Below are 16,860 nucleotides of genomic sequence, written 5' to 3' on the forward strand. Positions count from 1 at the left end.
AACAAAAAGTTTCATAATATTCAAAATTAAAGTGACCTGCCAAAAGGGAGCCCTTAAATCATGTTTTTTTCAGCACTGCTTTGACTTACATTACTAGAGAAAATAGTTGTACAATAAATTTAAAATTACTTATAAGATGAAGAGAAAAAAAACAAATTTCTCATAATATCCTCAGCTAACATTACCCCTAAAAATGTTTCCTCAAGTGGCATAGCCTTCCTGCAACTAACAGAGTACTGCCAGTACTTAAATATATGTGTGGTAAGAACAGAGGCACAAAGGAAAATGTAGCTCTTCTAATAAAACTTAGTTTCACAGTTAGTTATGTGGTTGATTTACTTCATGAAAAAATAAGCTTCTAAAAACTGCAATCCCAGATATCCCTGTATAACAGTTCAAGAGAGGTATGAGAAATATTTAAGTTGCATAGAATCTTTCTGTGACAGCGAAGTATAATTTTCTCCTGAGCTTCTCTGGATTTCCCATAAGGGTGACGTGATATATTTCCAAGAGCTTTCCTCCCACAATGGGATCACACGACCAAAGGCAACTACTACTAACCACCTTTTACAGTTTAATCACTAAGAAATAATCACAAGCCAACATTTTAACAGCACCATGTGTATGGAAGAGCACGTGGAATAACAGACTCAAAGTCACAAACTAAGCTATGTTACCTATGTAATATCTAAGGGCACTCATAAGAGGAACTTCCATTGGCTAAGACTCTCTGCCTCTTCAAAGGTGATGTGCCAGAAACAGCAAAAATCATAACTGATTCTTTCTTCTTTTCAATATTATTCAAGATTTGTCAAGCCCTGGACTTCTGTTGCCCCAGAAAATAATTCATTGCTATTTGGCTTTTGAAGTAATAACTTCAAAATACAACTTAAGGATTTTTGGATTACATTATTTTGGTGAAGGTGATAAATTGTAAAACCAGCCATTATCATTATGCTGCCTCTTCCCTTAAATCGGGCAGAGTTCCTGGCAACTTGTACCTTTTTTTGCCGCAGCTTTAAGAGAGATTTCATAAACTGACAAAAAGGATACCAGTTTCTGGTATTTTTGTTTTGCAAGATACTCTACAATCATTACTGACCTAATCCAATCTTCCTAGGAGGTATGTTCATGATTTACATGCAGGATTTTATTTCTGTTGCCTGAGTTTTTCCTATAATTTATAATATAAAACTTACTGGAAAAACTCTATCCTAAGAATGAACAGGTACTCTCTGACATACAAACTGCAGCAGGACCACGTGTCTCACAAGGCTTAGGCTGCTGCTGTGACCATACTTAAGTGCCTGTTCAGAAGCGGTGAAAGAGAAGCAACTATGAAAAATAGGAACAGCTCAGAGGAAGACACTGCGTAGCTAAAAGTCCAAGGCAGGACTAACTTGCCCATAAGATTCTCATCTATCCCCAAATCTTTTCCTCCAAAAAGCCCCAAATTAAGATTTGTTATTCCACTACTAATGAGGAAGCAAGCTCTTCTTTAAAAAAAGCTAACTTGGGTGCTTAATCATCATACATGAATTATACAGCCTCTTATAACTTTTCTAAAATCAACTTTCACCCATCTTAGATTGTAAGGGACATCTTTCATATTTTATAATATGTAGTAGGTCTCCAATATTTATTAAATTAATGCATGAAAATGTGCTGAGTTCTAGATAACCATTTTTAAATGACCTTTTGAGAAGCAACCCACACTGGACGGCACATTTCATAACTAACATGTGATGTGGTTTAAACTGTAAATTGCTTAGGGATTACTTTCTTGTGCTATACATTATCTTTTCCAACTAGGGCTCAATTGACAACATCATCCATTTTAATCTGCTAACAGGTAAAATGTTCAGAAATGTTAAAATGATTCTCTGCTGTAGTTTGTTACAAACATTATCTACATAGAAGGGGAAGGAAGAATGGAACAGAAATGAATCTTTTAATGATCCGGTTATTCTGAAACTGATCAATGGCTATCCCAGAAATAACTGAAAAAAATGACCTGTCTCTTTTACAAAAAAACGTTCCAAATGCTTTTTAAGCACTGCAATGGCTAAGGCCAGCCCAAACGCACCTTTCTCTAGCTGGCTTAGCACAATGTAGATATAACACAGTAGATAATTTTACTTTAAACCATTTTGAAAACATAAATGGTTAACACTTAAGATTAAGTGTCCTTTTCATTTGTAACAAGAACCCAGGATAAAAATAGAAGAAACAACCACATTCACCTATTTCCTTAGTTCATCAATATGTATAATAAAGTATGAGATTACAGAAATGAGTATGTATCTTAAATGCCTCTCCTTTGGCCCAAATTGTCCTGATCCCTCTGGAAAGGATACAAGTGAAAACAAAATTCCCACATGTTGTCATGCACTTGGACACTATCCCATCTACTTGCAAAACACCTTTCTCTAGTGCCTAGACAGCCAATTATCCTTGCTTCAGTTCTAGAAAAAATAAATCAACAATATCCTGCTCTCTTCCACCAATACATCTAAAGCTGTTAGCTCCCTACTTTAACTGGCCAACAGTATGTAAGTACTGATAAGGATATGCATGTAACATTCTCATGTAATTTCCTAATAAAAGTGTAATTTCACTACTTCTAGACTCAAGATTACCATTTCTGTCTCCTCTTCATCTAAGAAGATAAAAAGCTGAAAATACTAAAGAGGCTATAAGGACCACTAAAAGTGTAAGGAAAATGAAACTTAAACGACTAAATTGTGAGTGTGCAATACACTACTTATTTTACTGTATTGCTGTAAACCACTGGTATAAAACATATCATCCTGACTGAATCCTCTTGAGGGTTTTTTTGTGGGGAAGGGAGGGAAATGAAATATCTTACGCAGGTGATAATCTTCTTAAAAGGTTTTATATTCGAAATGGGATAAAATACACCAGTCTGACCTGAAAATGTACAGGAATAAACTTTACTAAATAGATGCAAATTCTGATAGTGTTGTTAAGTATGCCTTGCTAGCAAATTAGAAAACTTTAAGGTAACCACTCTTACCTTTCATCCCAGGAAATTGATGTTAAAGCAATTTACATTCCTTATATATAATGGCTAGAGGAACTACAAACGAAAGAAGCTTGCACACTGTTTTGTAATGTTTAAACCATTTTGAAAATATAAATGGTTAACACTTAAGTGTCCTTTTCATTTATAACAAGAACCCAGGATAAAAACAGAAGAAACAACCACATTTACCTATTTCCTTAGTTCATCATTATGTATAATAAAGTATGAGATTACAGAAATGAATATCTATTTATTTAAATTTATTTATCGTATTTATTTATTTTTGGCTGTGTTGGGCCTTCGTTGCGGTGCGCGGACTTCTTATTGCGGTGGCTTCTCTTGCTGCAGAGCACGGGCTCCAGGCGCACGGGCTTCAGCCGCTATGGCTCGTGGGCTCTAGAGTGCAGACTCAGTAGTCGTGGCCCATGGGATTAGTTGCTCCGCTGCACGTGGGATCTTCCCGGACCAGGGCTCGAACCCATGTCCCCTGCATTGGCAGGCGGATTCTTAACCACTGTGCCACCAGGGAAGCCCTGAATATATACTTTAAACGTCTGTTTTGTTTTTTTTAAAAGTTGGACCAATCAACCTCCGTTTATATTTCCCATTTTCAATAAAATAAGTTACATTAAAAAATCTGAAAATTATTTTAAAGATTTAGTTAAGGACAAAGTTCTAGAAAACTATGCATGAGACCATTCTAAAATCACTATTAAAAATACTCAAAACACTATAATTGAACTAAGAGACCACAAGAGGAGCACAAGTAAAAATACCCTTGATAGCACCATGATATCCTTGCAATTGTGTAGATTTCCACTTTAAAATTCCATTTAAAAGACCACTTGTTAAAGAAACTTGGTTCTACTTTAAATAATAACCCACCTAAATTATCATAAGTAGAATCTTAAACCAGCTGGGAAGGAAAGTTCAACAGAGAACTTAAGTAAAATGGGATTCTCCAAAATACTTTATTGGAATATTTAAGAAAAAACAAAAAGCAACAAAAACCACAACAAAAACCAAAATCTGAAAACATTATGCTTTAATCACTATATTCCAAACTACCATGCTGCTCAAGTAAAAACGAAAATTTATTCTGTGAAAGTGGAGTTTCCAGTCTGACATGTCATCTTTTAGGTGTCCTGGCTAACAAAGCTTGTTAGCAAAGTATAATCCAGTTTATTTCATATAATTTGGAAACTAGGGGAAAGGATATTTGCCGGATTTCTCTTTAATCACTCTTCCCTTTACTAATGTGTGTGAGTTTCAAATAAAATTAACGGGTCAGCTATACATGCAAGCGTCCAATAGCCATAGTAAGAGAATGTTGCGTCGCTTCTCTCTCAACAAGTTCTCCAAGGTTAACTACAGTTCCTTTAACACCTCGTGTTTCACTTTCCTTTTCACAGAAACCTCACAGGGATCCTAATGGAATAAGGGCAGATCGGCCTTTCCAAGAAGAGGTACGGAGCGTGAGTGATCACCAGGAGCAAGGGAGTCTGAAACGGAGGCCAGTGGAATGGGACGGGGGATCCAGCCGGGCCACAGGCACAGGAACGTGGCTGGCTGCTCTGGCATCCCTACTAGGACTTCGCCCACCCGTTCCTCGGGAAGGGGCGTACCTGCCGGCTAAGGCGTGAGCGCGCTCGACTCAGCTCCGCGGGGGAAACCCCACTTCTCAAACCCGGCTCAGTCTTTCCACCGTGGAACCCCAGGGGCCGTTACCTAACTGACCCGCTCCTCGGGCGAGCCCTCGCTCAGCCCGGCCCGGGGCCAAAAGGCCGTGCTCCTGCGGAAGGCGTGAGCTCGGCCGGTGACGCCCCAGCCACCCCGGCCGCCGGCCCGCTGAGCCGAGCTGAGCCGCCCCGAGCCCCGGGCAGCAGGCGAGCGGCACCAGCTCGGGCCCGCCTCAGCCCCTCGCCGCGCCCCCCCCAACCACGCACCCCCAGGCCCCGCCTCCTGCCGTCTATCCCTCCATCCCTCCTCCATCCGCCTCCTCCCTACTGCGGCGCCAGCCTCACCTGCCCCTAGTCGCCGCCGCCGCCGCCGCGCCTTCCCTCGGGGCCGCCTCGCGCCACGACCCCAGCCCGGCCGCCCCTGCCCCGCAGCCTCGCGCTGGTCCCCGACGCGCCCTCTCTTCCTCCGTCACCTGCCCCCGCCCCGAGCTTCTACCTTGTACGAGTCGGTGGCCAGGAGGATGTTGAACTCGGCTTCTGCCGCAGCATTCATCTCGGGCCGGAGTGTAGGGGCCGCGCGCCGCGGGCTGCCCGGCGCGGCTGCGAGGAAGGAGAAAAATGGGCTTCACCGCGCTCCGTTGCTTAAGTCACCGCTCTGTCGGAGAGGGAGGGTGAGAGGAGGGGGAAACGGAGCCGGGAGGAGGGACCAGAGGAGGGCAGGCCTGGGAGCCGTGACGCGGCGGGGGAGGCGGCGCGCGCGCTCGCAGTCTAGGGACTCCGGCGGCCTCCTCACCCCGACTCCCCGCCCCCGCCCCATCGCCCTGGCGGGGACGCGAGGGGCGGGGCGCGGCCGCGCGTGCGCAGCGCGCAGGGGGCGGGGCGGGTAGGACGTGAGGCACGCTCCCTTCTCGGAGACGCCCATCCCGGGAAGCCTGAGGCTGCGAGGCCGCCCCGGCCCTTGACCCGGGCGCCGGCTTGGCTTTCGTTTCCCTGCCCGGCGCAGTGGGGCGGGGCCGAGAGGGGGCGTTCCCAGCCTCGCCACCTCTGCGATTAGCCGGTTCGCCCGCCCCGCTGGCACCTTCCTATCCTACCCAGTCCTGGCCCGTTTTCTGAGTCCTCTTGAAGTCACGCCACCCGGCTAGGGGCCAAGGAGCCTCCCTCTGCCCGTCTCTCCGTCCCCCTCGCGCACGTACTCACCTTTGTCTCTGGCTCGGATTAAGGATCGAGCCTTTTGCCTCCATCCCTCGTGTCCCTCCTGGTCCTCCTAACCCTCGCTTTAAAATCTGAAGAGCGGCGGTGAGGAATAGGTCTGGGGGTCCCCTTTAATCTGACGCATCGACTCCGCTTTCCTCCGGCTCTATGGCTGAGCTCTTGATCCTTTGAGGATGTTTAGACTGTCCCCGAGAAAATAGACTGCGCCCAAAGTCGGGGGTTGAATTCAATCCTCACAGATAATCAAAGGACAAGACCTAGTTGAATCTAATATTGCCGAGAAGTAAACGGCAACGAGCCAAGTCTTTGACAGGGTGTGAGACTGACGTTTGTCATCGTTGTAATCGCTCAATCTTGGGAAACGGGTTGGCAACCTGGAAATAAAAAAACGAGTGAAACGACGTCGGATGACTTCAGCCAAATGCGGACCATCTATTTGCGCAGTTCTCATACGTGGTTGCATTTTTGCGTAAAACTAAGATTCCCTTTGTCCCCATGATCAATAGCTGTTTTTTTTTGTTTGTTTGTTTTTTTAAGATTTAGGTTTTACAAGATACAAGTAGCTGGGAAAAAGCGATTTAATGAAAACCAGTACGGGAACTTTACAGATTGTCATTCAAATTAGTGAAAGTCTCATTTTATGGGGGTGGGGGGTCGGGGTGGAGGCTGTGAATTGAGAGTTTCATTGCCCGAAAACTGACACCGCTTCAATTAAAAGCAACTTCAGTCCAGACAATGTCACGGAGTCAGTACAGATTCCTGACAAATGCCTCCATCTATAGGTAGATGCAGCACAAGCAAAGATCACAGAAGTAGTGAGATATCCCTAGGCACTCAACAAGGTAGTGAGATATCCCCTAGACACTCACCAAGGTAGTGAAAAATGCTAATGCATTTAGAATTATTTTCAACAACAAGGTTTAAGACAAACGAGGCTTTTTTGGTTGACCTTACGTGTGTTTACTAGGGGAAATTACTTTTAAAACTATTTAAATAATTGAAATATAAAAAATTTTATTAGGGGAGATTCTGTTACATTAGTTTAAGCAGTGCCATTCAAAGAAGAAAAATAATCCTTTTTGCTCCTCTTAATTTGGAGCTTTTTTTCCTTCATTCATTTTAAATTTCTATAACCTACTTTACTTAAATGATAAATGCTTTTTGCTTAGCTTCCTGGAATCCATGTATGTATATAACTGACTATTGTTCTATGCACCTTATGCAGGAAAAAAAAAAGAATTCTGATTACAAAGAGGGCTTTGTTTATGGTAGCATTTTTTTAAAAAAGCAAAATAAAATTTGAACTGCATTCTTTGAGCTGAAGTTACAGTTTTAAGGTGAAAAGCCTTAATATCAGTGCAAATAAAAATGTTAATATTACACTGCTTGTTAAACGCAGAAACTCATAAAGCCTGCACCCATATTAGCAACTTAAACCCTCACAGCAGCCTCCAGAGAGGAAAATGAAGTCATGTTACCAATAGAAAATGACCATTTGTCTAAGGTAGAATTAGACACACTCTATATGTAACTACATGGTTAAGCAGGAACAATTTTGAGTTAGTCAGGATTTACAACTATGAAATTATCACCAAATACAAAGTCAAGGTTTCATTTTGAAATGGCCTCCCCGAAGGACAATTTAACAGCTAGCATTTAGTATGTTTATCTAGTAGCATATAAAAGATCTGAGAAACTGTTTCTCATAGGTCCCCGCAACATGACAAATAATGACGAAAACAAAGACTCAAATGGGCCCCCTCACTTTGTTCAAAGTCCTGGATTAATCTGCCACTCCTACCAAACAGCCCGTCAAGCTTGGTGAATTGGGCATCCAGCTCCTTGTCTATCCTCCTCAGAGAGCTATGAAAGGCCTGTGACTCATACATTTGATCAAAGTGGGTTTTCCTGCACCACCCTGTTTCCACACACCCTTCCAGACAGCCTTTGGTACACTTTTGTATTTCAAAGTTGCCTCGGATATTCTAATCAAACCTGAGTTCACCTCAGTAATAACACTGGAGAAGTAGGTGTGGGACTCACCCACCCGGAACGCCTGACAATGGTCCTATCCATTACCCTACATAACTTTCTCTAGCCTAACCAAGGAGCAAAAGCTGTCACGAAGACAAATGTAAAAGAGGAATTTTTAAATTAAACTTGAACCTTTTTCTTATTCAAACTTCCATGGCCCTTTGGGGACACCCCAGAGTTCTAATTTTGTAAGGAAAAGGTCTCATCTACAGAAAGACATGGGTCTTTGTGAATCTGATTATCAGCGCTGCCCACCCCTGATTCAGTTTGCTGGGTCCTCTACGATCACATAGAGACGCACAGAAAACTGCTGAGTCTTCGTCTAAAAGTATAGAAATGATACAGTAAATGTAACCCACATACAGGAAGAATTAGCACACATACATGGATTGTTCATAGACCTTCCATTACAAAATGTTCTGGTACACTTTCTATGGTCTTGAGGTCTGACTGTGCTACACTCTTCTAACCAACTATTTTCCTGGGCAAAGTAAGGAAAATGTGTACATGTTATGATGCTATGAGTGGGGATTTGGATGTCATAATTACTTATAAATTTTGCTGATGGCCACTTTTAGACTCAATGGCCACAATCAATGACTGAGAGAATGAGACTGTTAGGACTATAAAAGACTGTCAAGATACTTTCATGCAGCGTTTCCCTAAGAGAGTTTTTATCACTGATGGTAGTATGTGGTACATATCAGTGGTACACAGATATGCATTTTTATTTCAATTATTATGTATGTATTTTATTTTTTTGCGGTACGCAGGCCTGTCACTGCTGTGGCCTCTCCCGTTGTGGAGCACAGTCTCCGGACGCGCAGGCTCAGCGGCCATGGCTCACGGGCCTAGCTGCTCCACGGCATGTGGGATCTTCCCAGACCGGGGCACGAACCCGTGTCCCCTGCATCGGCAGGCGGGCTCTCAACCACTGCGCCACCAGGGAAGCCCTATGTATTTATTTTTAATGAGTTTTAGAAAAATGTAACTAGCACACAAAACTCAATTTTTTTCTTGGGAATCATTACTTAGGATGAAGCCAAAGTTGATGGGCACTTGGACTGGTGAACTTTGTTATTTTCCTTGCCTTTCCTAACCTGTCAGCTGCTTTCATATCTTCAACAGAAGACTGGTTTCCTTGAAGAAGCTAAACAGAAAAGGCTACATACTGTATGATCTCATGTATATAAAATTCTAGAAAGGCAAAACTAGTGTGAAAGAAAGTGATTGTCAGAGGTTGAGGCTAAGGGAAGCTGACTGAATGCAAAGGGGCATGAGGAAACTTTTTGGGGTAAAGGAAATGATATGTGTGATAGTGATTACACAACTGTTCACATATGTCAGAATTAATTGAAGTCTATACTTAAAATTGGTGAATTGTGTATATATTATATCTCAAGAAAACTAAAGACTGGTTTTCTTGAAATCATTTAAAATATTTTCCCCCTCTTTTCCCATTCTGTTTTCTTATGTTTCCATTTCCATGTTCCCATTTTACTTTACACGATTTGGAGATAAGCACCATTTTGCTCTCCTTAGAGAAAGGATAGTTGTTAGAACAAAAAAACTTACAATTTGTATGGAAACACAAAAGACCCCAAATAGCCAAAGCAATCTTCAGAAAGAAAAACAGAGCTGGAGGAATCAGGCTCCCTGACTTCAGACTATACTACTGATACAAAGCTATAGTAATCAAAACAGTATGGTACTGGCACAAAAACAGAAATATAGATCAATGGAAGAAGAAAGAAAGTCCAGAGATAAACCCATGCACCTATGGTCAACAACTCTATGATGAAGCAGGCAAGAATATACAATGGAGAAAAGACAGTCTCTTCAATAAGTGGTGCTGGGAAAACTGGACAGCTACCTGTAAAAGAATGAAATTAGAAAATTCTCTAACACCATACACAAAAATAAACTCAAAATGGATTAAAGACCTAAATGTAAGACCTGATACTATAAGACTCTTACACGAAAACATAGGCAGAACAGTCTCTGACATAAATCACAGCAAGATCTTTTTTGATCCACCTCCTAGAGTAATGAAAATAAAAAAGTAAACAAATGGCACCTAATTAAACTTGAAAACTTTTGCACAGCAAAGGAAACCATAAACAAAATGAAAAGACAACCCACAGAATGGGAGAAAATATTTGCAAATGAAGTGATACACAAGGGATTAATCTCCAAAATATTCAAATAGCTCATGCAGCTCAATATTAAAAAAAAAACCAAACAACCCAATCAAAAAATGGGTGAAGGATCTAAATAGAAAGTTCTCCAAAGAAGACATACAGATGACCAAAAAGCACATGGAAAGATGTTCAATATCACTAATTACTAGAGAAATGCAAATCAAAACTACAATGAGGGCTTCCCCGGTGGCACAGTGGTTGAGAGTCTGCCTGCCTATGCAGGGGACACGGGTTCGTGCCCCGGTCCAGGAAGGTCCCATATGCCGCAGAGCGGCTGCGCCCGTGAGCCATGGCCACTGAGCCTACGCGTCCGGAGCCTGTGCTCCGTAAGGGGAGAGGCCACAACAGTGAGAGGCTTGCGTACCGCAAAAAAAAAAAAAAAAACTACAATGAGGTATCATGTTACACCTGTCAGAATGGCCATCATCAAAAAAAAAAAATCAGCAGTAAATGCTGGAGAGGGTGTGGAGAAAAGGGAACCCTCCTACACTGTTGGTGGGAATGTAAATTGGTACAATCACTATGGAGAACAGTAAGGAGGTTCCTCAAAAAACTAAATGTAGAACTACCATATGATACAGCAATCCCACTCCTGGGCATATATCATAATTTGAAAATATACAGGCACCCCAATGTTCATTGCAGCACTACTTACAATACCCAAGACATGGAAGCAACCTAAATGTCCATGGACAGGGGAGTGGATAAAGAAGATGTGTTTCATGTATACAATGGAACACTACTCAGCTGTAAAAAATAATGAAATAATGCCATTTGCAGCAGCATGGATGGACCTAGAGATTGTCATATTGAGTGAAGTCAGACAGAGAAAGATAAACACCATATGATATTGCTTATATGTGGAACCAAAAAAAATGGTACAAATGAACTTATTTAGAAAACAGAAATAGAGTCACAGATGTAGAAAACAAACTTATGATGACCAGGGGGCAAAGGAGGGATAAATTGGGAGATTGGGACTGACATATGCACACTACTATACATAAAATAGATAACTAATAAGGACCTACTGTATAGCACAGGGAACTCTACTCAATACTCTGTAATGACCTATATGGGAAGAGAATCTAAGAAAGAGTGGATATATGTATATGTATAACTGATTCACTTTGCTGTACATCTGAAATTAACAGAACATTGAAAATCAACTATACTCAAAGAAAAATTTAAAAAAAAACAAGAAAGGATAGTTGTGTTGAAGTTGCTGAACATTTATAGAAGCCCAATGTCAAAAGGAGTTTCTTGCTATTGAGTAGGAAGCAGGAAAAGGAATACAATTAAGTTCAATAGGAATATAAAAACACCTAGTATATACATAGTAATGTACAAAGAAGCATGAAGACTTCAAAAAGAAATGTCACATTTGTCCTCTGTTCTTTTCCAAAGCAGCTATGAAGTGACTGGGATCTGGAGTTGGGGGAAATAAAACAACGCAGGTAGCTGATTCATAATTCCTAGTATATTCAGCATTGGACTGTAAAATCAAGGTAAAACTGCATATAGATATGACAATCAAGGAACAATCAAGGCCTGGATAAAGATCAACCACCTTCCACCCAACGTACACACCCTGGACTTTTTCTCTACCAAGAACTGCTCCACCCGTGAAACTTTACATTGCAGCCTTGCTTTCTCTGGTCAGTATATCCTGCTTTTCTCATTCACTCACTCACTCTCCTCCTGGAACTTTGTTGCTCAGCATTTGGCCATAAGACTTCACTTTCCTCCTTATCTAGACCTAGCCCTGTTCCTTCTAGTGTCAGCATCATCTGTGGCCCCCTTATTTCCTAGTTGGCCCTCAGATCCTTACCTTTTTTGCCCTTAGAGTATCCCGGCTGCTGAGCACCAGTAGGAAACATCACACAGCCATGAATCTGTCATCCACAGCAGGACAATGTGGTGCTGCCTGGCAGTCCTTTTATAACCCCCATTCAGCAGTCTTTCCCATTGTGCTCAGCAGTGTTTTGAAATGTTTACCTCCTTCCTCAAACTCTTTACCCTCAAACAACTGTCTCCCTCTTAGCAGACGATAGAGTCCCCTATGTAAGAAAAACCAAGGTCATCAATAGGAACTCCCTAAACTACCATAGCTATGAGAGCAGTGGTCTGTCTTTTTTAGAAGTCTATTCTCGGAGCCACGTGTAGTGCAAGGCACACAGCAGGGGCTTAGTAAATATTTACTGGCTGAATGGAGCTATTTCTATCACCAGCAAAAGTAGGATGGACCTTGTGGTAGATTATATCATCTGCCCATGTTCAAACTCCCTCTCTTTTGCATTGTTCACCCGTATTCAAAGTCCCTCTTCCACATCGTCGTGCTATCAAACTCAGGCATGACCACAGGAATTGCTTTAGCCATGAAAATGTGGACTGAGCTGATATGCAACACTTCCCTGCAGGAGCTTTAACTCAGGTGTGGTTGCCATTCTCTCTTTTCTTTCTGCCACCAAGACTGCAGGGTTCCAGTTGGGGGCTGAGCCATGATCCTAAATTCTGAAATGTGGGTGACACCGAACCAAATCAGAGCCAACAGGTGCTGGACGTGTAATGTGAGTGAGAATCAACTTTTCTCGTTGTCAACCGTGATGATTTTGGAGGTTGTCACCACAGCATAACTAGGATTATCCTGACAGATATAAGCCTCTACACACGTTTTCTTCTTTCTCCAGGCTCAGGGAAAGATGCCCTTCTCTCTGGCCCGGGCTAATCTCCCTCACCTATGCTCTGGATCCACCTCCTGCCCCTCCCCCCGCCATCTCCTTAGGTCCAAGGTCTTTTAAGTGTTCTGTTCTGCTGAGCCACACCTATGATACATTAGACGCTTGTATAAGAAGTCATTGTTCTAGATTTCCTTTTGTTTCTCCAAGTCACACCAACCTTGTGGGATAATCAAGAACTTGGGAAACAAACAAAATGGTTTAGTATTTACAGTCTTCTCTTCCCCTTCCAAATTATTACAGCTCCTCCCTTCCCAAGGTTTCAAAGACACTCATTTCAATGCATTGACCACTCTTGGATTGGGGGTCATTCTCTCTGCTCTTTGCTCTGACGCATGGTAGCCTCTTCTAGCCTGCTTGTCATCCTTCTGCAGCCACATGCCCTGCAGTTGTGCTCAGGCAGTGGCTTTGTACTTCTGTAAATGGTAGTGCTGGGTAAGGCTCTTGGCCCACTAGTGATTACAGCTCATAATATACCTTTAAAAAGAATTCTGGCTTTCATTGTCCTCTCATCTCAAATACTTGGGACAACTTTCCAAGGGCTTACATAGAGGGTGTTGGGATGGTACCACCCTGTTTCAATAAACAGACCTCCCCTCACTTTTCTCAGATAGGATACTTTCGGTGCCAGGAGTGACACTATTGCTATTAAAGGTGGCTTAAGGAATAGGGGCTTAATTTCATCTACAACAGGAAGTCTTGGGGTAGGTTTTTCAAGGGTGGGTTCAGTAACTCAAAAATATCGAGATTCCTGGCTCTTTCTTTTTTCCCCCTCTGTTATCCTCAATATTATTAAAGAAGTGTCTTTGTCACACAAGTCACAAGATGATTGCCACAGCTCCAGGTATCATGACTTCACACAAAAACATGCAGAAGTGAGAAAAGAAAGTGAGGTTTTGTTTCATGTGCACGTCTCTCTTTTTATTAGATGGAAAAATCTTTCCCAGAAGCCCCCAACAGACTTCCCTTGGGCCCTACTGCCCAGAGTTGGATGTATGCCCACACCCTAGATGCAAGGGAGAATGCAAAGGTGAGAATGTTGGCATATTCAGTTTCTGGAATAGGAGGAAAGCTCCACCGTCAAGGAAGAAGGGGGTTAGAAATGGAACTATCAATACCATATGACCCAGCAATCACACTCCTGGGCATATATCCAGAGAAAACCATAATTTGAAAAGACACATGCACCCCAAGGTTCATAGCAGCACTATTTACAATAGCCAAGACATGGAAACAACCTAAATGTCCATCAACAGAGGAGTAGATAAAGGAGATGCGTTACATATAGACAATGGAATATTACTCAGGTATAAAAAAGAAAAAAATAATGCCATTTCCAGCAACATGGATGGACTTACAGATTATCATACTAAGTGAAGTAAGACTTACAGATTATCATACTAAGTGAAGTAAGTCAGACAGAGAAAGACAAATATGACATCATTCATATGTGGAATCTAATTTAAAAAATGATACAAATGAACTTATTTACAAAACAGAAACAGACTTATAGATATTGAAAACAAACTTACGGTTACCAAAGGGGAAACACAGAGTGGGGGAGGGATAAATCAGGATCTTGGGATTAACATACACATATCACTATATATAAGACAGAAAACTAATAAGGACCTACTGTATAGTGCAGGGAACTCTACTCAATACTCTGTATATGGGAGAAGAATCTCAAAAAGAGTGGATATATGTATTATATGTATAACTGAATCACTCTGCTGTACAACTGAAACTAACACAACATTGTAAATCAACTATACTCCTATAAAATTAAAAAAAAGAAATGACTGTTGCGTGGGTAATGACAATAATCTCCTTATCACTACCTGCTAGAAGTCCAGGTGCCTCAGGGATCTCCCGTCACAGAGTGAATTCATTCTCTCTCTACATGAAGGAATCTGTACCTAGACTTTGCCTCTTCTGTCTCCTTCCTTATTAGAGGGTAATAATCTCACCATTCCAAGTAGTTCCATCATTCCTAAAGTTCTCGTCATAATTTCTTCCAACAGCCCGAGGCAATCTTAACGTCAGTGGAACCCTAGTGGCCTGCCTGGTACTCAGAAGCAACCCAAGCAGGATATGTAGGTTAAAGTCCTGTTTCTGCCACCCATCCTCCCATCCTTCCCCCACCCTCCCCAGTTTTGCTACTTTAAAGCAAGCAAAGCCACATTTATTCCCTATGCAGGCTCAGAAAAATGTGTGTTGGCTAGCAAAAAATGTTTATACTTTTTTCCAGAGTGATCATGAGTATTTCTAAGGAGTAATCACTAAACAATGACCTACTCTCATATATATTTATTCAACTACTCTCATTACTTTATAATCTTACATTATGTGCTCACTGTATCATTATACTGAATCTAATACAGTATTGGCTCTTATATTGTCAATAATAGTTTTCAGTTACCATCTGTATGCTTTAAATGTATTAATGCTTAGACTTTAAAAAATTAAGAAGAGTTTCTATTCAATAAATTGTTATCACTATCATTTCAAAGCATTTATTAAGCATTTCATTCCATGTGGTACTATTCTAGCTAGTATATAAACAAAAGAAGGCAATACCTTTTGCCTAGAGGTTGAATAGTAAACATAGGAATTGTAATTGATTTAGTTAATATAAATATTCATAATTTTCACTGATAAAGAGGGAGACCAAGCTCAGCCTGGGCTCAAAGAGATGGCTGCATCTTAGAAAGGCCTTTATTCCATTTCCTGAGTACTTACTATACTCAAGATCTTCGTGGGCTTACAGAGAATATGATAGAAACTCTGCCTTCTAGGGGCAAACAATCTTATGGGGAAACCCAAGAACTAGTTTTCCCTCCTTCTGAAGGTCATTTCACATCACTTCAGAAACCGTACTTTAGCCTTGCTCTGCTGACATCCCACCCTGAACCACTGCTTACCTGCTGTTCTTAGGGCCCAGGATACACAGGCTGCAGCCCCCTGTGGGCTGATGGTACCCTGTCTACAGGGTCCTCCATGGAAGGCAGAGAAACACTGGACAGACGTTACCTCTTTAAATTCATGTCCCTTGTCGAGCACATCATTCCACATAAAATCTGTATTAGGATGCAGTTACACTAGTTGGCTGTAACAGAAACAAACAAACAAACACAATGGCCTAAATGATATTTAAGTTTACTTCTTTCTCTGAGAATAAGCAGTGCAGAGATGATAGAATGGTTCAGGAATCCACGCTCTGTCTTGTTTTGTCATCCTCAACGTGAGGCTTTGATCCCATGGTCTGAATTGGCTATTTCAACTCTGCTCATCAACTTTGCATTGGATGGCTGCTGTATGCAGAACAGACTGTAAGGGGTAAGAGAGTAAGTGAGGAACCCAACTAAATGACCACTGTAGTCCACATGAGAAATGGAAGTGGCTTGGACTGAGATCGCAGGAATGGAAAGAGAAAGAAATGGACAGATCTGAGATATCTGCAAGTAGAGTTAACAGGCCTTGTTGAGACATAAGATGTGTGTGCAAGAGAGGAGGAGATGGTTGAGGGCTGTGTGAAGAGTGGAATTGATGATTCTTAGGCTTTGGCTTTAACTGCTGGGTGGTTCCATTAAATGAGTTGTGGACAACTTCAGAAAAAATTTTAGGGGAATCAAATTAATAAGAGTTAAATTTAGGCAGTTAAAGCTTGAGATTTCTATTAGACAATTATGAGACGACCTGTATGTCTACTGAGTTTTTTTGTTTGTTTTTTTGCGGTACGCGGACCTCTCACTGCTGTGGCCTCTCCCGCTGTGGAGCACAGGCTCCGGACGCGCAGGCTCAGCGGCCATGGCTCACGGGCCCAGCCGCTCCGTGGCATGTGGGATCTTCCCGGACCGGGGCACGAACCCGTGTCCCCTGCCTCGGCAGGCGGACTCCCAACCACTGCGCCACCAGGGAAGGCCTGCCTACTGAGTTTTGACTACTAT

General features: G+C 42.0%; 1 protein-coding gene across 3 annotated transcripts in view; it reads right to left on the bottom strand.

Annotated features, from left to right (window-relative positions):
* Positions 1-15,992, bottom strand: part of NAMPT (nicotinamide phosphoribosyltransferase) — a 47,511-nt gene extending 31,519 nt beyond the window's left edge. Inside the window, exons 1-3 of one of the 3 annotated variants that reach the window (XM_033439101.2) lie at positions 15,835-15,992; positions 5,923-6,311; positions 5,222-5,325 (exon numbers count right to left, since the gene is read on the bottom strand). In XM_033439101.2, the coding sequence (XP_033294992.1) occupies positions 5,222-5,278 (57 nt within the window). In that variant the 5' untranslated portion in view covers positions 5,279-5,325; positions 5,923-6,311; positions 15,835-15,992. Of the gene's footprint in view, positions 1-5,221; positions 5,381-5,922; positions 6,439-15,834 lie in introns of those variants that run through there. The other 2 variants (XM_033439092.2, XM_004263362.3) reach the window with 2 other exon arrangements.
* Between the last annotated feature and the right edge of the window lie 868 nt (positions 15,993-16,860).

Source organism: Orcinus orca, chromosome 9, assembly GCF_937001465.1.
Source record: "Orcinus orca chromosome 9, mOrcOrc1.1, whole genome shotgun sequence".
NCBI classification, from domain to species: Eukaryota; Metazoa; Chordata; class Mammalia; order Artiodactyla; family Delphinidae; genus Orcinus; species Orcinus orca.